Source organism: Patella vulgata, chromosome 6 (genome assembly GCF_932274485.2).
Source record: "Patella vulgata chromosome 6, xgPatVulg1.2, whole genome shotgun sequence".
Classification (NCBI taxonomy): domain Eukaryota; kingdom Metazoa; phylum Mollusca; class Gastropoda; family Patellidae; genus Patella; species Patella vulgata.
The window spans coordinates 69112610-69136560 of record NC_065884.2 but is presented as its reverse complement, the minus strand read 5'-3'; the positions used below and the strand labels follow the sequence as shown (position 1 = coordinate 69136560).

Below are 23951 nucleotides of genomic sequence, written 5' to 3'. Positions count from 1 at the left end.
AAATGAATGTGAAAGAAATTAGTGATACCCGGATTACAGTGACATATACGTACTGTCCTCCAGTGTTTCAGACCAAGTGTGGCTATGCAGTTTGGACACTTTCCTCTTGTGGCAAGGGCAGGTAACTCAATGAATAGGGTTTCTAACTTTATCTCTGCATAGCCAGAGTAGGACATCAGGGATCAGATTGGGTTGCATACTTTTTGGATTTATTCAGATTTGTTATAAAGTTACTTCTTGTGACCGAGGTAAAATATTTATGTTCGGTAATTAAATAAAATTGATTTATGCGACCCCTTTTAAGTTATACCAGATTATCTGAGAGAGAGAGAGAGAGAGAGAGAGAGAGAAGCATGGGAACTGAGACAGTTTGATGCACATAATGATGCAGTAGGTTTTGACAGTATTGGGTGGTCCGGGTTGATTTGACTAAACAGTTATATCAGGAGAGAGAGAGAGAGAAATGGGGTTTCACGTCCACTCGACACAAACTAGGTTATTTCGGGACTAACACATGGTTCAATTATATTTCACTAATTCTCTTGCGCGTAGGGGTCTTTAGTAGTGGGAGGATACCGGAGGACCCAGAAAAACCCCACAAGGTTGGACAGACGACCCTACTCTTTGTCACATATAACCAGGGAAATGAAACCATGCCAGCTGACTCAATGACAGACCTTATGATACAGCGTGCACGCGCTAACCATGCGGCCATCCAATCCCCGATTATCTGATACCCAGAATATTTTTTTTATATGACCCATAAACAGATTGCTATAAAAATAATCTAGGTATATAATTACCCCTGGCAGACATTAATTAATTCAATGTGAACGGACGAACGAAGCCGAGCGAGGACATGACGTATAATAAATAATTACCTCTGACAGACGTTAATTAATGTATTGGTTATATCCTGATTTTGTTTCATATACGATGCGAGTTCGATACCTTCTCTCTGTAATACCACACGTCTCTCCTTTAAGGTGTTCTCTGTATAACGATCATATATTATCTGATTCTGCATAGGTTCCTGTAATAATACAAACATATAGTCCTGTAACCATAGAAACACAAGGTTCCTGTAACCATAGAAACACAAGGTTCCTGTAACCATAGAAACACAGGTTCCTGTAACCATAGAAACACAGGTTCCTGTAACCATAGAAACACAGGTTCCTGTAATACAAATATAGGGTATTGTAATAACTAGCACGATACTTGGCTTGGCCTTGGACCCAAGATCTGCTTACTCGGCATCTTCCTTGGTTGCAAGCTTACATCAACGGTTACTATTATTAAACTTAATTACCATAATAAACACTGTTAACCGTTAATTGCAGTAAAACAGTTCGGCTTCAGGCACAAATATTTGGCTTTGTTAAACTAAAAAATGATCTTGACCTTCATAAATCATGGCCTAAAACATTTCCAGGGTCATGCTGGTTCATTTGATGCCAGATATGTGGGGGTTGAATCGCGGCAACAAAGCATGATGGGTGAACATACAGACACTCATCCTCGATTTTATTTACATAGATAATACACAGGTTGCTGTTATAGTACAAATATAGGTTGTTCACTGATGAACATATTACACTATGATGCAGGTATCATTTCATCTTGCGTATTTAGCATTAATTTCTTTAACAGTCATTCAACATCAATTCTTTGTTCATAGCCTAATGATATCCACTAAACAGTGAGACACAACTCTTGTTTCAGTACTTAACAGTGAGACACAACTCTTGTTACAGTACTAAACAATGAGACATGACTCTTGTTACAGTACTAAACAGTGAGACACGACTCTTGTTACAGTACTAAACAGTGAGACACGACTCTTGTTACAGTACTAAACAGTGAGACACGACTCTTGTTACAGTACTAAACAGTGAGACACGACTCTTGTTACAGTACTAAACAGTGAGACATGACTCTTGTTACAGTAATAAACAGTGAGACACAACTCTTGTTACAGTACTAAACAGTGAGACATGACTCTTGTTACAGTAATAAACAGTGAGACACAACTCTTGTTACAGTAATAAACAGTGAGACATGACTCTTGTTACAGTACTAAACAGTGAGACATGACTCTTGTTACAGTAATAAACAGTGAGACACAACTCTTGTTACAGTACTATACAATGAGACATGACTCTTGTTACAGTAATAAACAGTAAGACATGACTCTTGTTTCAAAATTTGCGAGGTCTGACATAATATTGGGGGTGTAATTAACTGTCTGCTGGAATAATCTTTATCAGCAATTTTCATTCCTTAAAATCAAATCCTATATAAATAATGGCTGATTTACCAACGATAAAATAATAATAAAAACATGCAGATTGGACTAATTAGGCATTAACGATTGTCATTCAAATTAGAATGTTCGCATATTTCCTCGAACATAACTGATTAGAAAGTACAATAATTTTTTTAAATTTGAATGTAAATCACTTTATATACATTCATATAACATTAATATGTACTTTTGGACCCATTTTTGGCTGTCTCAAGGTTAAAAAAAAAAAAGCCATACGCCCTTTAAGTGCAAACTATGAATTTAGAAAAAAATCTCATTTCAGTCTTTAAGAGTCGATTTGTTTGCAAGAGTATGGGTTTCTGCGAATGACCAATTAGTTTATCCATTAGAAAATGTTATCATTAGAAAACCTATTTGCTGTCACGAGAAACAGGCATCACAAGTTCCACTAATTTGAAAGAATGAGTTGGAAATTTGATCCATTTGCTGACAGGTGTGAGAGAGTTTGAAATATTTGATGATGATATATATATATATGACAACAGAAAATGATGAAAAATTCAGCCAAATTGCTTTACTCTGTGCCAAGATATTAACGATTAAATTTTCTGCTAGCCTCAATCATCATTATCCATTTTTACATTAAATTATCCATCACAAAATGTATTCAAATCCATCAAAAATAGCAGGCTAACGATAGCATTGAGAGTTAATTATGGTCTGGATAAGTTAATTAATGTCTAATTATAAATAATTTAGAAAACACTTCAGGCCTAAAGAAAGACTTCCAATAGACATATTTAGCTCTCACAGAATGCATGTTTAAATAAGATAACGAAATAAAAATATAAACACTAGATAATGTTCTGGCTTGGATTCAATCGACCCACCAGGTTTCTCCACTAACAATAAAAGATGGCGTCGTCTTTTCTTCCCAAGCTGCATATAGATCTTTAAATGGAATTGAACCACTCTTAGTCTTATCTTCCATTAAAAAATTTTGGGGGGGGGGGGAGTTTAAGTTGTTGGTGGGATGGCCGAATGGTTAGCACGTGCGTGTTGTATCGTAAGGTCTGTCATTGAGTCAACTGGCGTAGTTTCGATTCCCCGGTTGTACGTGACAAGGAATTTGGTCGCCTGTCCAACCTCAAGGGTTTTCTCCGGGTCTTCCGGTTTCCTCCCACTACTAAAGACCCCTACACGCAAGCAAATTATTGAAATAAAAATTGAACCATATGTTAGTCCCGAAAAGACCTAGTTTGTGTCAAGTGGATGTTAAGTAATGTTAAGTGCATGTTTAGTAATTCAACTTTCACAATATTTTTAGTTTGCAAGGGATTTCACTCGGCACATTTTGGGACTAACAGATGGTACAATTTCATTTCAATAGTTTGCTTACATGTATGGGTCTTTAGTGGGAGGGGGGGGTGGATGGCTGAATGGTTAGCGTGCGCGCGCTGTATCATAAAGTCTGTCATTGAGTCGACTGGCGTGGTTTCGAATCCCCGGTTGTACATGACAAGGAGTAGGGTCGCCTGTCCAACCTTGTGGGTTTTCTCCAGGTCCTCCGGTTTCCTGTCACTACTAAATTATTGAAATAAAAATTGAACCATATGTTAGTCCCAAAATGACCTAGTTTGTGTCAAGCGGATGTTAAGTAATGTTAAGTGGATGTTTAGTAATTCAACTTTCACAATATTGTAGTTTGCAAGGGATTTCACTCGACACATTTTGGGACTAACAGATGGTACAATTTCATTTCAATAGTTTGCTTGCATGTATGTATGTGGATCTTTAGTGGGAGAAAACTGGAAGACCCAGAGAAAACCCACGAGGTTAGGCAAGCAACCAAACTCTGTCACATACAAGTGTGGATCACCCAAACCTCCCTCGGTAATAAGAACAAAAGTAATTTGCCTACCTCTGGGTTAGTTAGTGACGTAACAGTCATATCTGCGGGTTGATAATTATGGAAAGACAACTGGTATGGTGGAGCCTCAGGGGAGACAACTTTAACAAAGAATGAAATATCTAACTGAGGATTCACTTGCCGACATATCTGTAATAAATCTTCAAATCTTCGATGTTGTTCATTAGCCTGGTGATACAAAAAGAGAATTTACCTAACATACAAATAGTCTGTTTAATGGGAGACAACTCTAGATAAATTGATGTACTGAAACATGCAATGAAATGGGATTTCATGTCCTACTGTTTCTGCAAAAACAAATGAAATGGGGTTTAACGTCCAACTGTTCTGCTCCTATACTGGACTAATGAAGACGGGCATATGCCATACAGTGTGCTATGAGGATCTTTTACGTGCGCGCCAATGTGTACACGGGACCACGATTTTTTCGTCCCATCCAAACGACTAGACAGCTGTTCTTGTCAGGCCCTCTTTCCTGCATCACTGACATGGGGGAACTACGCCAAAAAATCTGATCGAACACGAGACCTTCAGGCTAGCGAGCCAGCGTCTTACCCACTTAGCCACCGTGATTCCCCCCTTAAAACACACTTCCTATATATCGTTTCGTTTTTCATAGTCCAAAATTTCTGGAAGAATCTGTTAGAGTTGTTATATAACCTGAGTTCTGGTTGATGTGAGCGATAAGCCAATGAAACAGCCGGTTACGGCAACTAGAAACATCAACGCTGATTGGTGAATCAAATCTCTGACAGCATAGGGTCAAAAGCCAGTCGTATGACTCCTGAAGACCTTCCATTAAAACCAGTCTTCATGTAGTAGAGGCCATCGAAAGTACAAACAAGCCAACAGTGAGGCTGGTGTCCCCAGTCGAAACCCCAAAATAAATAGATGACACATATTAATTAATTATCTTTTTTCAAAAGTATCAAGCAATCAAACTGATTATCAACTATACACTAAGTTTCATCACTTTCTATCAGATAGAATCAAAGTTATCTTGTCCCAAAGCATCGACCAATGAAATTGCTTATCTCTGCTTACCCTAAGTAGAAAATGCTCATCTTCGAACTCCATCAAAGCACTGACCTAATAAACACCTACATCAAGTTTAAACATTCTAGCTCAATTAGACAGAGAGTTATTGTGTTCCAAAGTCTCAACAAATCAAATTGCCTACTGCTCTGCTTACCCTGAACAGAAAATGCTCATTATCGAACTTAGTCAAGGTATTGATGTAATGAAACTATACACCAAGTTCCATCACTCTCACTTAATTAGAACTAAAGTTATCGTGTCCCAAAGCATCAACCACAATCAAATTGCTTATCTCTGCTTACCCTATGCAGAAAATGCTCATCTTTGAACTCCATCAAGGCATTGACCTAATAAACACCTACACCAAGTTTGAACATTCTATCTCAATTAGAAGGAGAGTTATTGTGTCTCAAAAAATGTGATGGACAGGCAGACGGACTGACGGATCCACGGACGAACCTTTAATATAGATCTATCTTTTAATCAGATTGAACTTAACCTGGCATTGAAGCCCCCTGATACTTACCTTTGTGAGAAGTAGTAAAGCTAGACTTTCAATAGCTACATTAATGGTATTACTGGTATCTATATAAATCTCTTCTAGTTCCTAAAACAACAACAAAAATATAGGTTACCACCAGCTTTATCTTCTGAGAGAGAGAGAGAGAGAGAGAGTTTAATGTCCATTGAACAAAACAGGTCATTTTGGGACAAACGCCTGGTACAAATTCATTTCAACACCTGACTGGCCCCTAGGGGTCTTTAGCAGTGGAAGGAAACTGGAGGACCTTGAGATATCCCAAGAGGTTTACCCTGATCACTTGGACTATCCTAAACTGCTAGCTGTTCCCTTGAGTCAGCTAAAATCATGGAGATTAGCTGTGAATTATTTAAGGACTTTAGGGAGCAATAGCGTCAGGCCGTTTCATAAATGAGTCCTAAAATATCTCAAGGAAATGACGAGGAAGTGAATACATGAACATGTACCAGGTGTTAAAAGGTTAATATAAATTTCAGGAATTAATCATTACCGTCATAAAATCAATATTTGAATTCCCTAGAACCTTGTTCATTCCATCCGGTCATCATTAGCCCACTCAGAGCAGAACAGTAGGACATTAAACCCCATTTTCATTTCATTTCTTCATTCAATGATTGATTTTAAAATATTGCCTAATTGGAATAAATGAAATGGGGTTTATCGTCCAACTTGTCTGCTCCAACTGGGTTAATGAAGATGGACATGCATACAGTGTGCTATGACAGCAACCGAATTCCAATTGTCAAGGGACCTCGTCTATTTTTTGTCTTATCTAATCAACTTGACCCTGTTCCCTGTCAGGCCCTTAATACTGCACCCATGAGGAAACAAGCCAGGTAAATCCAGAGAAACATTGTCGACCAACAACGAGAGAGAACCGGGTCCTCTCGGCACCAATGGGAGTCACCATGACTACATTGCCTAATCAGTGTCTTGACGGACGTGATCCTCTGTAAATTTAACATCCTATCTAGACAGTTACAATCAATTAATCAGAGAAATGGGGTTTAACATCCACGCGACACAGACTAGGTCATTTTGGGACTGACATATGGTTTAATTTTATTTCAATAATTTGCTTGCGTGCAGGGGACTTTAGCAGTGGGAGGAAACCTAGGACCCGGAGAAAACCCACGAGGTTGAACAGGCAACCCTACTCCTTGTCACGTACATACAACCTGGGAATCGAAACCACACCAGTTGACTCAATGACAGGCCTTATGATGCAGCGCACACATGCTAACCATTCAACCATCCAACCCCTCCCTGACATGAAAACATCTGTTTGAAATTTAAATTTGACATGATAAGATATCAGATTGAAATTGATTATTAGGCACTAGTGTATTATGAGCCATGGATACGTTTCGTGGATTTGGTGCTTTAGAAATGAAATGAAATGGGATGAAATGGAATGAAATGGGATGAAATGGGATGAAATGGAATGAAATGGAATGAAATGGAATGAAATGGGGTTTAATGTCCTAATGAAGACGGACATATGCCATACAGTGTGCTATGAGCGAAATTTTGCCCGAACAGCGACACTACGGCCTACTCTTATATCGAAATCCAACTGTCAATGTGTACACAGGACCTCGGTTTTTCGTCCCATCCAAGCGACTAGACAGCTGTCCTTGTCAGGCCCTCCGTCCTGCATCACTGACAAGGGGTAACCATGCCGGAAAATCTGGATGAAATTTCTTGGCCAATGCAGGGATCGAAAACCAAACCTCCAGGCTAGCGAGCCAGCGTCTTACCCACTTAGCCACCGTGATCCCCATGGTGCTTTATAAATGAACATACAAGTATTTCTTCTAGTAGTAAAAACAGAGGGTCTTTAACTTTACCTCTAAAACTTGTGGCACCGCTTCCTGGAATTCTTGTACTAATCTATTAGATGAGCGTAGTTGTAGAACATAATCGTTATGAGCATTAAATAAACAACTTCTAGCCTCCTCTTTTGATGGGTTTGTGTCACTGGAATATGTTTGATAAGCTTCTCTATAAGCAACTTGAGCCTGTAATATAAACAATTACAATAATAAATATAAACAATTATAATATAAACAAGTACAATAATAAACAATTACAATATAAACAGGAACAGTACTAAACAATTACAAATAATTAACAATTACAATATAAATAAATACAATAATAAACAATTACAATAGTAAACAATTGCAATATAAACAAGTACAATTGTAAACAATTACAAATAATAAACAATTACACTAGTAAACAATCAAAATAGTAAACAATTACAATATAAATAATTACAATAATAAACAATTTCAATACAAATAAGTACAATAATAAAAAAAAAACGAGGTAAAGGAAAGGAGGTAATCCATCTTGTGACATCTAAGGCCATTCAAATTCTACTATTCTTCAAATTCTATGAAATTATTTATCTGCATTAATAACTTTTGACCCCACGCCCCCCCACCCTCCTCCGACCAGGCATCAACACTGATAGTTTGATATTGATTAGATTCTAACATTCTATGGCCCTCGAGGAAGGACAGAGGAATAAAAGACATATTCAAACGAACAGACATTACACTCAAAAACTAGTAATTAACTCGATGCTTGAAATATCCTGGAGGTTCCTCTTACACTAAATACAGCTTTAACCAGATACTGGAATAAATCTTCGCTCAACTGAAGTCTTTGTATGTCATTTGCATTTTTCATGTTTTCATTAGCCCGGTAGGATATGTAAAGTGGGACATAAACATGGTGTCATTCGCTTTTTTCGGAAAATATAAATTTTTTTACATCTTTAAAGCCACGATAAAATGTACCCAAGAAAACAAAATCAAAATAGCAACTGCACGACACACAAACAAGTCAGAGGACAAACTCGAGGACATGTCACATCACACGAGGACATTGTTAGATATAAACAATTAAACATATACATTATGCAAGTGCTAAATCTGCCCAATGCAGGTCTTTCTTTAGGCCTGAAATTTTATCTTAATTATTAATTAGACATTAATTAACTTATCCAGACCATAATCAACTCTCGATGTCATCGCTAGCCTGTGATATTTACTGGATTTGAATCCAATCTACTGCATAATGCTCATTGATGATTAAATCCAAAAATGGATAATCAAGACTTTTTATTGTACCTACTTTAGTAATGATGATCGAGGCTAGGCCTAAAATTCAATCGCTAATATCTCGATTCAGAGTGGAGCAATTTGACTGAAATTTTCAGCATATTCTATTAACGTTATCTATGTTTTAACTATTATTGTGAGAACTGCTCTTTATCTAATCCCCCATAAACACATGGTTCAAATTTGTTTCAAAAAATTGCTTGTGCGTAGGGGTCTTCAGCAGTTGGAGGAAATGGGAGGCCCCGGAAAAAACCAACGAGTCTGGACAGGCGACCCTACTCCTTGTCACGTACAACCAAAACTTACAAGGAAGACAATCAACAAAACACCAAAAGGGAACATTTCCCAAACATTGCATGCATCCAGTGTAGTTTAATAGGAACTTACTAAATTCATTTTGTTTTCAGATTTCTGTAAAATTGTCTCAAAATTTTCGCGAAATGAACAAAGACGCTGAGCTTGGCTTCGTTTATGTTCCGCTACTTCTTCTAGAGGTGTGTACACATTCTTTATAAGTAAACTGGCCGCATCCAGATGAGCCTGAAAAATATGGACATTTACTATACAGTTAGATACAAATAGAGAGATCATGGGGTTTAACATCAACTCAACAAATACTAGATCATTCCAGAACTAACATATGTGGTTCAATTTAATTTCAATAAATCGCTTGTGCATAGGGGTCTTTAGTAGTGGGAGGAAATTGGAAAAATTCTACGAGGTTGGACAGGTGACCCCACTCCTTGTCATGTATAAGCTGGGCAAAGAAATTACAGTACGCCTTATTCCACCAAACCACAAATAAATGAAATGAAAATGAAATGAAATGAAATGGGGTTTAACGTCCTACTGTTTTGCTCCGAACTGGGCTAATGAAGACGGGCATACGCCATACAGTGTGCTATGAGGGTAATTTTGCCCAGACAGCGGCACTACGGCCTACTCTTATATCGAATTCCAACTGCCAAGGGATCTTTAACGTGCACGCCAATGTGTACACAGGACCTCGGTTTTTCGTCTCATCCGAATGACTAGACAGCTGTCCTTGTCAGGCCCTCCGTCCTGCATCACTGACAAGGGGGAACCACGCCGGAAAATCTGGATGAACTTTCTCGGCCAATGCAGGGATCCAAATAAATGAAAGTACCTTAACAATATCAAAAACACCTCATAGTGTGCAGGCTCCATTGTTTTGGAATAAATTACCCTACAATCTATACAAAGCTATACAGAAACTCCTGCTTCAACAGCACAACTGAACAACACCCAATAAGTTGTAGTGTTTATACTGTCTGATATAGAGACAAGTTACCTGTACGGGATGATATGAGGATAGCTTACCTGTACATGATAACATGAGGATACGTAACCAATATATCCTGGATGATATAGCCATAGTTTACCTGTATGGGATGACATGAGGATAGCTTACCTGTGCATCCATCTCTGATTCATGTAATAAACTTTCCCAAGCTGTAAATATTGTACTTTCTGTATCAACAGGTCTGAAATAAATAATTCATTTATTAGGGATGGACAATATATGGCAATATTTAAATTTTATTGAAATTCTGACCATTAAAGATATCTCAATAATCCAATATATCGTTTGACCCTGCTGACCTTTCTCCAATAATATTCCTTGACAGATTACAATATAAGCTGGACCACGATTCAGATTTATGTGCTTTTCATTGAAATCTATTTGAGGGGAATTCCCTCCCTGTTAAGAGTCTCCTCGCTTGAAGCACTTTAATATTGCAATAATGGCAATATATATTATGAATTTTATATCATTATCGCGGAAATTAAAATTTGAAATACCATCCAGCCCAATTATTTAATGAATAAACAATCTGATTAAAACACAGATCCTATTTCGTTTCTTTTTTTTATAGTTCAAAATTTCGTTTTACTTGTCTTCACTACACTAGGATCTGGAAGAGTTGTTATATAACCTGCGGTCTGGTTGATGTGACGGATTAGCCGATGAAACGGTCTGTTACGGCGAGTTCTTGGCATGCGGTGACCAGAACTGTGGGTATCCCACTAGAAACATCAACGCTGATTGGTTAATCAAATGTCTGACATCATAGGGTCAAAAGTCGCTCGCTGTATTCCACTACAGCTGGTCAGATCTCCACATAGTGGAGGCCATCGAAAGTATAAAAAAACGAAAAGAAATATAGATCTCTGTTTTAATCAGGTTGATAAATGAACAGGGCCGTAACTAGGTCAAAGCAACAAGGGGGGGGAGCGGGAAGTGTTCTCAGGGGTGCTGTAAAATTGACGGACAATGTCTATTGTTTTTATGGTCACCAATTTTTTCACATTCACAGGGGGGAGAAACTTTTTGCAGGAAGCCCCCTGCGCCCCCCCCGCTAGTTACGGACCTGTAAATGAAATACAGCGAAATCCTGCTGAGGATGATGTGTCACTTATGACTGTATCTTAAATGAATTATTAAAAACTATAAAGTTTGTGACTTTTAAATCAATAATCAGACCAATTTATATCCTATAACTGGTCTGTATCGAGGGATTTTACCTTAAATACAGTTTTCAACTGTCTATCTTTATCCAAACCATCGACATGTGGGATTGCTTTTTATACTTTCTATGACATGAAGACAGTAATTAGAATGCTGAATACTCAAAGATCGTCTCAATTTTCACTCACAGTAAAGAATATATTTAATGACGTCTTAAAAAACTATTCCTGGTTTAGTTTGTTCGGAAAGGGAAATTGATTACCGACTAGTGTGCACCATAGAGCGATTTATCTTTCTTGGATGAAATCTGATTATCATTGACAAACTGGAGCTATTTACGTTTTGTTCCCTAATCTAACATAAAATTAATCACCTTTCTTTTTTCAATTCATAATTACGTCTTCGAAATGATGCGATCACGGACTGGATTTCTTTTGAGAAGTGTTCGTGAGCTGCGGCCATTTGCTGAGCGAATTCTGCCACTGAAAACAAACATAAAAAATATGGATTCAATTACTCAGATTCTGTTCAAAGAGAGGTTTATCATTAAATAGTGTCTGTTTTATGATGATTTGGAGTTTAAAGCTGAAAAATTGACAAAACAAAATTTAATGCTGAAACAATTTGGATGAAGAAATCAAACAGAAACTCAAATTATTAAAGATTTTTGCCAACCAATTTAAAATCCTCTGTCAACCATAAATCTAGATTCACAAAAATCTGAACAGTTTTTAAAAGATTATGTGTAAATCACAAGCAGTTATTGTAAAATCTTGCTTCAACCATTAATCTTGATAGTATTTTTAAACAACGTACATAATCTATAAATTAAAGAAAAACAGATGGCATTTAAGTGCAGTTAAAGGCTCAATACCACTCTTGTTGTAACAGAATAATATGTCCCAATCTTTATTCTGGTCAACAAATTTTCTATTTTACAGTATTCCAATTAATTGATGATACAAATTTCATCTTAACACACCTAATTTAAAAAATTGGAAAAATTCAACTAAATGGTTTGAAAAGCCTAACGTAAACCTTTTCAAATGTGACTTGGATTTAAAAATATTTTCGAACCCTCTGGACAAGTAAAATAGGATGTAATGGATAATTTACACAACAGGTAGGACACTTAAACATCTAATACTTAGAATAAGGCTAATATTTATTTACTTGAGCTGTCAAGCCAGCTAGAGTGTTATTGTCCCTTTAAACATCCACTCAAAACTACCGGGTAACTGAGTTATTTTGGTACTATTGTATTCTAATTATTTAAATAATTCATTTTGGGACAAACATGTGGTACACTTTTATTGCAATAATTCATTTTGGGACTAACACATACACTTTTATTGCAATAATTCATTTTGGGACTAACACATACACTTTTATTACAATAATTCATTTCAGGACTAACTAAGGGTATTTGGCCACGGGTGTAAAATAGAGGACTCTCCCATGCATCTAGGGGTCTTTGGCAATAGGCATAAAATAGAGAGAGAGAAAAAAATGGGGTTTAACGTCCACTTGACACAAACTAGGTCATTTCGGGACTAACACATGGTTCATTTATTTTCTATAATTCGCTTCCACATAGGGGTCATTAGCAGTGTGAGGAAACCGAGAAAACCAATGACGTTAGACAGGCGACCCTACTCCTTGTCAAGTACAACCGGGAATTCAAAACCACGCCAGTTGACTCAATGACAGACCTTATGATACAGCACACACATGCTAACCATATGGCCATCTGGTTTCTGCAACTGCTACTGGTGGGATTGGATGGCCGAATGGTTAGCACGTGCGCGTTGTATCATAAGGCCTATCATTGAGTCAACTGGCGTGGTTTCCATTCCCTGGTTGTATGTGACAAGGAGTGGGATTGCCTGTCCAACCTCGTGGGTTTTCTCCGGGTCCTCCGGTTTCCTCTCACCGCTAAAGATCCCTACACGCATGCGAATTATTGAAAACAAAATTGAACCATATGTTAGTCCCTAAATAACATAAATTGTGTCGTTGTGATCCTATCAGGTCTTATCATATATTGAGGTCAGATGTAGATCCCTACAGGCATGCGAATTATTGAAAACAAAATTGAACCATATGTTAGTCCCTAAATAACATAAATTGTGTCGTTGTTATCCTATCAGGTCTTATCATATATTGAGGTCAGATGTAGCAATCATGTTGATCGTATCAAAACGTATCCGAACGTATCTGCAGGTGCCAGATTGTAGACTCAAAAGGGACAATCCTATCATTTCACATCGAACGATTGTAGAGAACCTTACATAATAACCCACTGTTGGCCAAGAAGCATCTTGGAATTTTTCAGCTGGTTTCCCCCTTTTTGTCAGATGGACAGGTGAGAGAGAGAGAGAGAAATGGGGTTTAACTTCCACTCGACACAAACTAGGTCATTTCGGGACTAACATACGGTTTAATTTTATTTCAATAATTCGCTTGCGCGTAGGGGTCTTTAGCAGTAGGAGGAAACCGGAGGACCCGGAGAAAATCCACGAGGTTGGACAGACGACCCTACTCCTTGCCACGTACAACCGGGGATTCGAAACCATGCCAGTTGACTCAATGACAGACTTTATGATACAGCGCGCGCACACTAACCATTCAGCCATCCAACCCCCCCTAGTTATTTGGATGGGACCACAAATTTATACATTCTGCCTATTGCAGGTCTTTCTTTAGGCTTGAAATGTGAAGAACAGTATCTAGTTATTCAGATGGGACCAAAAATATAAAAGAAGCCTCAGCAGATGAAAATTGTCCCTCATAGAACACTGCATGCCGTATACTGGTTTTCATCAGCACAGTCAGTGCAGAAAGAGTAAGGCGTTCAACTCCCATCTCATTTCTGGCTTTATTCTGCTAGTTTGAAATTGTCTTTCATTTTAAGCTACCACATATTTAGCCATCTGAACCATATACAAGGTTCTCGTTATAAGGCTCAATAGTGGATCCCCTGTGTATTTAAATCTGTGGCATACATCTGACGACCTGCCGTTTGATCACATAAAATATCGTAGTCATTTCAACAAACTCTTCCACTAGAGTTGTGTATAATCATCCAGTGAGCGTGAAAGAAATAGTTTCAACATCATTTCCTCTTAATGGGTGACATAAACGACTTGATGTAAAACCCTCTACAATCCACGTATTTACGGACTCCCTGTCAAAAGAGACGCTTCAAACTAAATCTAATTGGCGTTGATTAACTTGAGGCAGGAAATTAAAAAAGTTAAAGTGGATCTCGGATTAGTGGGGGTATTATGTGAGCTTCCGGTAACGACCGTCTCAAGAACGTTCGAACATTATTGGAATTCCTGCTGCAGACAGCCGTTTGTCCTGTTACTTGCATTCCCCTTAGTCAATACTTGATCGGACCATCGAGTATATCGGACAAGCTTTATTGACGAGGTATAAAGTCGTTGGAATTAAATTCAATTATTTATCAACGACACATACTCTTACGACAAACCAATAATTTGATTTAAGAAAGGAATGTTGGTACCAGTCAGTCATCTGCTGACAGGAGGATGATCACATGTTTTTCTGATTTATTACATCATTTGTGCAATCATTAGTTGAATTATTTGTTCCTTCTAGGGACTTAAGGTACACTAACCATGTCATTTCAAAAGACAAAGGGTTTGAGAAAGTGGTGGAGGAATTCGAAGGAGAATTCTTTGATTTCCAACTATATAATGATCTTTTGCATGCTTATCTGTTTGTCATCACACCTAAACAACTGACATAAAATGAAATGAGGTTTAAGGTCCTATTGACCTAAACAACTTCTACTTCTCTGAGAGAGAGAGAGAGAGAGAGAGAGAGAGATGGGGTTTAACGTCCACTCGACACAAACTAGGTCATTTCAGGACTAACATATGGTTTAATTTTATTTCAATAATTCGCTTGCGCGTAGGGGTCTTTAGCAGTTGGAGGAAACCGGAGGACCCGGAGAAAATCACCTGGCTGTGGGTTGACAGTCTACATATTCAATCAGAGAAAGAGAGAGGTTGCACTCAACTATAACTAGGTTATTTTGAGACTAACATATCTTATGTTTCTATAGCCATATTTGGCTTTGGTAAAATGAAATGATATGGGGTTTAACGTCCTAGTGTTCTGCTCCTATACTGGGCTAATGAAGATGGGCATACGCCGGAAAAGTGTGCTATGAGGGAAATTTTGCACGGGCAGTGGCACTATCGCCTACTCTTATATCGAAGTCCAACTGCCAGGGGATCTTTTACGTGCATTCCAATCTATACACGGGACCTCAGTTTTTTGTATCATCTGAAGGACTAGACACGCTGGATTGGCTTTGGTATGGGGTTCTTCAGAAGGTGGGAGGTACACAGAATGCATACAGAAAATTGATGGACCTGTTTTAAATCCGACTGAATTTTGCTTTCTTAAAGATACATTATGGGAGATTCGAGTTGGCAGTTCTCACTATAATAGTTAAAAACTAGATAATGTAAAGGCAATTTGCTGAAAATTTCATTCAAATTTATCCACTATGAACCGAGAACTAAGCGATTGAAATTTCCGCCTAGCCTCGATCATCATTACTAAAGTCAGTACGATAAACAGCAGTCTCGATTATCCATTTAATCGTTTAATCGAGAATGAAAGTTACGCAGTAAATCGGCTCACAATCAACTTAAGATTGCAGGCTAGCGATGCCATCTAGAGTTGATTATGGTCTGGATAAGTTAATTAATGTCTAATTAATAATTTAGATAACATTTCAGGCCTAAAGAAAGACCTGCAATAGACATATTTAGCTCTTGCATAATGTATGTTTAATTTACTGTTAAATAATCAATCTGAGTTAATTTAGCATTGAGAAATTTAATATTTTTCAAACAGTTAATCCCGACATGACCTAGTTTGTGTCAAGACGACGTTAAAAACAATTTCTTTCTTTCTCTCCGAATCTGGTTTCGACCAAGAAGACTCTTTGAATTTTTGGGCATAAAATTTGATGGAAATGAAACCCCCAAAAAATTAAAAACCTGAAACCATCCTCTAACATATGAAAATTTAAAAAACTATAAAAAAAAACCCCACCTCCTCTTTAACATGAAAAAACTCTTAAACATAAATACTAAAAAAAATTTTAAAAAAAAAACCACCCCTGTCTTTAACATGAAAAAACTCTTAAACATAAATACTAAAAAATTTACAAAAAAACCCCCCACATCCTCCTTAATATGAACAAACCCTTAAAAATAAATATTAAAAAATCTACCCCCTCCCCCCTCTCTTTAACATGAAAAACCTCTTTAACATAAATACTAAAAAAAACCTACCCACCCACCACCCCCCAACACGAAAAAAAAACTCTTAAACATAAATACTAAAAAAACTAATAAAAAAACCCAGCACCCCCGTCTTTAACATGAAATAAACATCAATATTAAAAAAACTAATAAAAAAAATCTACTTTATCTCTTCAACATACAAAAATTGATATAAAAACTAAAAAAAAAACACCTTTAAAACAAATCCTCTACTTTTTCTCTTTAAGATAAAAACCGACTCGTCTCTTTAACATAAAAAAAAAGTCTTAAACATAAATACTGAAAAATCTATAAAATCAAAAACACCCCCGTCTTAAACATGAAAAAACATCAATATTAAAAAATCTTTTAAAAAACTTTTCTTTGTCTCTTCAAAAAAAAAAATTGATATAAAAACTAAAAAAATCCTCTACTTTTTTCTCTTTAAGATAAAAACTGAAAAAAACTATCGATATGTTTTGATGAAATTAATGTGAAACTATATAAAACCTGTAGAAGTTTCCACTTCACCTCAAGAACAAATGATGAAGTAGTAACGGCATTAACTCGACATGTTTCTTTACAATAATTGAAACAAGACCGTGTTACTTCAACGTAAATATTTGTTTTAATCTATTGAGATTTGTGTTGTTTTTGAATGTCGTCGGTTCACTCTCACTTGTTAAATGTCAGAGGAGGATTAGTTTAAATCAGGACGACCGTAATGTACGTAGCATCCTGTACTCACAGAACAAGTCCTGTTTTTGTAACAATGACGACAGACACAATAATTATAGCATGTAAAATAAGACGTTATGTCGTCAAGGTAAGGAAGGTGTTTGATAATGGAGTTTATTCTGTTTATCCTGTGGCGTATATAGATCTCCCAAAAATATTAAAATTAAATAGAGAGAAATGGGGTTTAACGTCCACTCAACACAAACTAGGTCATTTCGGGACTAACACATTGTTCAATTTTATTTCAATAATTCAATTGCGCGTAGGGGTCTTTAACAGTGGGAGGAAACCGGTGTACCCAGAGAAAACCCACAAGGTTGGACAGGCGACCCTAATCCTTGTCACGTACAACCGGGGATTCGGAACTACGCCAGTTGACTCAATGACAGACTTCATGATACAGCGCACACACGCTAAAAATTCGGCCATCCGACCCCCCTAAAATCAAATACATATTGATATTAAAATCTGTGGAGGCTTGTGTAAATAAATTTTATGGAGATAAAAATAACACACCAAAATGGTCCTCCAAAACAAAAGTATTTTCACAGCCCAAATACACTTCTAGCTTTATATATGGGTCCAGTGACGTCTCCAGTCATAAATATGAGACAATTAAAGAACACATCATGAAAACATTGCAAAATATCCCTCGTAGCATACTGCATGTCATATGGCATTCTTCAATAACCTGGTTGGTGTAGACAAGTAGGATGTTAAACCCAATTTTATTTTGGGAGCCACAGTGGCTCGGTGAGTCGGATGTTGGCTCACTAACATGGAGTACCTGTCTTTGATCATGGTGTTAGCCAAGAAGTTCATTCGCATTTCCGACGTGGTTCCCACTTGTCAGTGGTGCAGGACAGGGGGCCTGGTATAGTTGTTTGGATGGTACGTAAAAGATCCCTCGAAAGCTGCAATTCGATATAAGAATAGGCTGGCTGTACTGCCGCTGTCCAGGCAAAATTTCCCCCATAGCGCTCTGTATGCCCAGTCAGAACAGAACAGTAGGACATTAAACCCCATTTCATTTCATTTCATCTCCATTTTATTTCATTCCTCGTTTTGATCTTCTTAGCCAGTCAGACAAGTTATCAGGATTTAAATTGAATCAATTGTAAGGAATTGATGGTTGAACACCACTCTACAGGTGATTCATATTACTTAGAATGTGATAAACACAATCATCAATACAACAGGATTTCCTGGATGTTCATTCAATTAGAGCACAGGTTCATCTAGGTTAATGGATAAACTCATAGAATAATCATGTAATTCATTATAGATTCTTAGTTTTAACAGTAACATACAAGGAGAGGTGGAGAGAGAGAGAGAGAGAGAGAGGGAGAGAGAGAGAGAGAGAGAGAGAGAGTTGGAGGAAAAAAGGGGGAAAAGGGAGGAGAGAGAGAGAGAACATAATTAAAACATAATAGAAACTACTCCATAGTTAGAGAGGCAAGGAGAGTGAGAGAAGGAGAGGTGGAGAGAGAGAGAGAGAGAGAAAGAGAGAGAGAGTTTAATATCCACTCAACAAAAACCAGATTATTTTGGGGTTAAATTATGGTTCAATTTCTAACCCTAACCCTCTGGCCACCTGTTGTTCTAGAGAGTTGATTATAGGCTTGACATGTTAATAAATCTCTAAATGATAATTTAAATAACATTTAAAGCTAGAAAGAAATACCTGCAATAGAGATAGAGAGAAACAAGGGGAGAGAGAGAGGGGGGTAGAGAGAGAGAGAGAGTTAAAGAGGAGGAGAGAGAGAAAAAATAATTAAAACATAATAGAGACTACTCCATAGTTAGAGAGGCAAAGAGAATGAGAGAAGGAGAGGTGGAGGGAGAGAGAGGGGAGGGTGGAGGGAAGGAAAAGCGGGGGAAAGAGGAGGAGAGAGAGAAAACATACTCAGACTGAAACATAACAGAGACTATTCCATAGTTATGGAGGCAAGGAGAGTGAGAGAAGGAGAGGTGGAGGGAGAGAGAGGGGAGGGTGGAGGGAAGGAAAAGAGGGGGAAAGAGGAGGAGAGAGAGAAAACATACTCAGACTGAAACATAACAGAGACTATTCCATAGTTATGGAGGCAAGGAGAGTGAGAGAAGGAGAGGTGGAGGGAGAGAGAGGGGAGGGTGGAGGGAAGGAAAAGAGGGGGAAAGAGGAGGAGAGAGAGAAAACATACTTAGACTGAAACATAACAGAGACTATTCCATAGTTATGGAGGCAAGGAGAGTGAGAGAAGGAGAGAGGGAGAAAGAGAGAGAGAGGGAGAGGGAGAGAGAGGGGTGGGTGGGGGTTCGGAGTGGGGGGAGAGGGGTAATGAGTAGGAGAGAGAGAGAGAACCTACTCCTTGTTACATACAAGCTCCCGAATGAAACATAACAGACTCAATAGTTATGGAGCTTGTGTACTTCAATACCTACTGCCTACAGATTGGTATATTTTATCCAATATTCTGTATAAGCAACCACAACCACAACCACGATGGTTTACAACAATAATACACAGTGCGTGGAATAACTATAAAAATATGAAAACTCTTAATGGTCCATTAACCAGCACCTACCATCCATTTACCATCCAGATAATCACATACTTATAAACATTTATGGACATTTACAGGGATAAATGGCAGTAGATACTAACTTTCTTAATTTAATGACTGAAATCACTTGTGAGTTGGTAGGGTAGTGGGTTATATCAATGTCTCATTATACTATTTGATTATACTAAGCTATTCCTTAAAGAAAATCATACCGAAATTCAGTGAGATTTCACTGAAATTCAGTGAAATTTGAAAATTTTTCTTAATCTCACTGAAATGACCAAATTTCACCGAAATCTCACCAGATATTCAATTATTCTAAGATATTCCCCAGAGAAAATGATACTGAAATTTCAGAGAGATTTCACTGAAATTCATCGAAATTTGAAAATTTTGCACAATCTCACTGAAATGACCAAATTCACCGAAATCTCACCAGATACTGAAATTTCCGTGAGATTTCACTGAAATTCATCGAAATTTGAAAATTTTGCTCAATCTCACTGAAATGACCAAATTTTACCAAAATGTTACTGAAATAAAAATATATTTTAGTCTATTACTGAAATTTCACTGAAATAAAAATTATTTTGGTCTACTGACTGAAATTTCACTAAAAATTTTATGTTGTAAATTTCATTAAATTTTCAATGAAATTACAAAACATATTAGAATACTAGTCTAATATTTCATGGTGGCTAAGTGGGTAAGACGCTGGCTCGCTAGCCTGGAGGTCGGGTGTTCAATCCCTGTATTGGCCGAGAAAGTTCATCCAGATTTTCCGACAGGGTTTCCCCTTGTCAGTGGTGCAGAACGGAGGGCCTGACAGGGACAGTTGTCTAGTCCTTCGGATGATACGAAAAACCGAGGTCCTGTGTATACATTGGAATGCACATTAAAGATCCCTTTGCAAGTTGGAATTCGATATAAGAGTAGGTGATAGTGCCACTGCCCGGGCAAAATTTCCCTCATAGCACACTGTATGGCGTATGCCCGTCTTCATTAGCCCAGTTTGGAGCAAAACAGTAGGATGTTAAACCCCATTTCATTTCATTTCATTTCTAATATTTCATTCCAATGAAATGATAAAATTTGGGACTGTTTTTGATGCTTTTATATGATTTGATAGAGTAATGGATCCTATTCAAAGAAAATGATGAAATTTGTTTAGGGGAGAGAGAGAATTAAGGTTTAACATCCACTTGATACAAATTTTGTCTTTTTGGAACTAATTTCCTTACACAGTGGGAGAAACTCAGAGGACTGGAAGAAAACCCATGAAGTTATCACATTTTCCTTGCACAGTGGGAGAAACTCAGAGGACTGGAAGAAAATCCATGAAGTTATCACATAAAAGCTGAGAATCGGTACCATGTCACTTGACTCCATGACAGACCTTATAATCTAATGCCCCTGTCAGACTGGGGTGGCATCCTTAGTGCGCTGCTGCAACCGTGCTGTGACCAGAAAATGCGCAGGGTCTCTGGCAAACGTCAACACAATGCGATAAAATGTCCTAAAAAATTACAAACTTGAACAAAGCCACGTTCTCACATCTTTCCAGGTCAGATTGCAGAACCTTGGCGTTTGTTTTGAACATGCTCAAAACAAACGCCGTGAATCGGCGATCATTGGCAACCATAGAGACCACAGCACGATATCCGTAGTTTCCACCACGCTTTTACCATGCTCAAGTTGATCTTGACGTGCTCTGAGACCATTTTCCATCGCCGTAGCAGCACAGTAAGGGCACCAACCCGGTCTGACGGGGGTATAAGGCACACACGTTGGACCACTATCTGGGAACGTTTTTGATGCATTTTCAGATTGCTAGATACTGTGCATCTTTTAAATCAATATATTTTCTTTCATCTGTTTGTTTATTTTTCAATTTCAGTTGATTTTATTGATTTAACATTATTAACTATTTTATAGGAGACAAAAACGGATCAAAATTCATTAGTCTTAAGTGATATCAAGTATAAAAATATCAGTTTTAATATGAGAGAGAGAGAGAGAGAGAGAGAGAGAGAGAGAGTTTATTGCATTTTTGTTCATATCAATATAGCACAACACCATGTCCCAGATGTGTGGTTGACAGACCTACAGTTACCTTAAATAACAGGTCTCACTTGTTAGCTAGTTTTCATTTTGAGTGAGGCCTGTAGCACTATACAGGCCTGGGATGCTAATGGCCTGGATTTCATATTAATTAAGTTATTTTTTGTTTGCATTGTCCGTATATTGGGTGTCTTATCTGCTGGTTTGTCAGACTGGGTTTTTGATTGTGTGTGGAGCTGTCCTCCTGCACTTAGTGTTGGCATGCTGATAATGCCAATAATAAACCATGTATCAATATTTAACCAATTAGACAAAGAATCAAACAGTATTTATTCACGAGATTCAGTTTCTGTTGTTGATAACACTATACAGCTAAAATCAATCGTTCGCCTTGTTCAGTCATTTCCAGCGTAATTCACAATCAGCTCGGCAAAATACTGTTCAAATAAATCAGTCTGAAAAATATTTTTATTAGATGACAGTGTAAATACTTGATGTATCGTTCACGGGGGGCCAAATCGTTTTATCTCTCATCATTGACGCCATTTTCACTCACTTAAACCACCATTAGTAATTAAACGGCACGTCATCGCGACAGAATCAGATACCATATCACTCACAGTGCGGCTGCTCTCCTGCAAAAACAAACACCTGCCATAACAAGTGTTTTTATCTTTTCATAAAATCGATCTCAGTATTGTCATTTTCATTTTATTAATTAGAAACTGTATAGCTCATTGTTTATCGACAAATAAAAAAATGAAATGAAATTAAATGAAATGGGGTTTAACATCCTTCTGTTCAGATAATGAAGAGGGTCAGACGTCATACAGTGTGCTTTGAAGGAAATTTTGCCTGGACCTTAGCACTATACATTGTCCCTTGGCAGACCTTCCATCCTGCACCACTGACAAGGGGAAACCACTCCGGAAAAAACTGAAGAACATTCTCAGCCAACAACGGGATAGAGTATGGAACCTCCAGGTTAGCGATCCAAATTAGATCATTTCGGGACTTACATATGATACAATTATATTTCAATAATTTAATGGAGTGAAGACGTGGAAGGAAGTAGCGCACATAGAAAAAACCCAAAAGGATTGGCAGGTATCCCTACACCCAAGGCTCTACAAAGCGACTGAAACACTCTCATTTGCGAGTGAATTTTGACAATGGCGACCAGATATTTATAAATGCTAGGTTTCTGGCGAGTGAACATATATCTTGAAGTCCCCAATTAACACTATAGCTATCTGAACTTTTCTCAGTAAAGATAACGTAATCGGCAATGATCCCAGTCAAATGTCACTCTTGTTACTTTCCTGGTTTGAAATTGGGTCAATCTCATTGTCCTCTGCTAGGAAATTCTCATTGCGCATGCGCTGTATTTATCGGAAGTTTGCGAGACAGCTGACAGCATGGCTAGCAGACGAATCAAACCTATATCGTTTTACTTTACTAGTAAAGTAACTTCGTCTCGCAGTGAGTCTCAGTTGGGGAAAAATGATGATAGTCATGCTACTGACGCTACACCACCCAAACAAGCAAAATTACAAGCTTCGCCGACCGCCGTCTTAGTCTCGCAGTGAGTATGTTCACAATATAATTTAGCTATATCATACGACAAATTATTCTAATCTTCAGACTTGGCAACTGAAAATTTTGTTTGGCTAGTGGTTTTGAAAATTTACGTATGTTTGCACAAGTAAGTTCAAAATGCTGTGTAGAGCCTTGCCTACACCTTGTGATACGGCAATACTATATACCGGAAAACAATCGGAAAATACCTGAAAACAACGGAAAACCACTAAATACCGGAAAACACATTAAATACCGGAAAACACCCTAAATAGGTAACAAAGAGCCTGGTCCTCTGTTTGCGGAGAGTTAGGGTTAT

At 37.7% G+C, this 23951-nt stretch overlaps 1 protein-coding gene across 1 annotated transcript in view; it reads right to left on the bottom strand.

The window, feature by feature from the left end:
* The window catches only part of LOC126824038 (uncharacterized), a 183324-nt gene that overhangs the window by 109761 nt on the left and 49612 nt on the right, over positions 1–23951 (bottom strand). The window contains exons 3-9 of the mRNA XM_050553188.2: positions 11777–11885; positions 10345–10417; positions 9300–9452; positions 7629–7799; positions 5764–5844; positions 4191–4367; positions 882–1033 (exon numbers count right to left, since the gene is read on the bottom strand). Of these exons, the coding sequence (XP_050409145.1) occupies positions 882–1033; positions 4191–4367; positions 5764–5844; positions 7629–7799; positions 9300–9452; positions 10345–10417; positions 11777–11885 (916 nt within the window). The remainder of the gene's footprint in view (positions 1–881; positions 1034–4190; positions 4368–5763; positions 5845–7628; positions 7800–9299; positions 9453–10344; positions 10418–11776; positions 11886–23951) is intronic.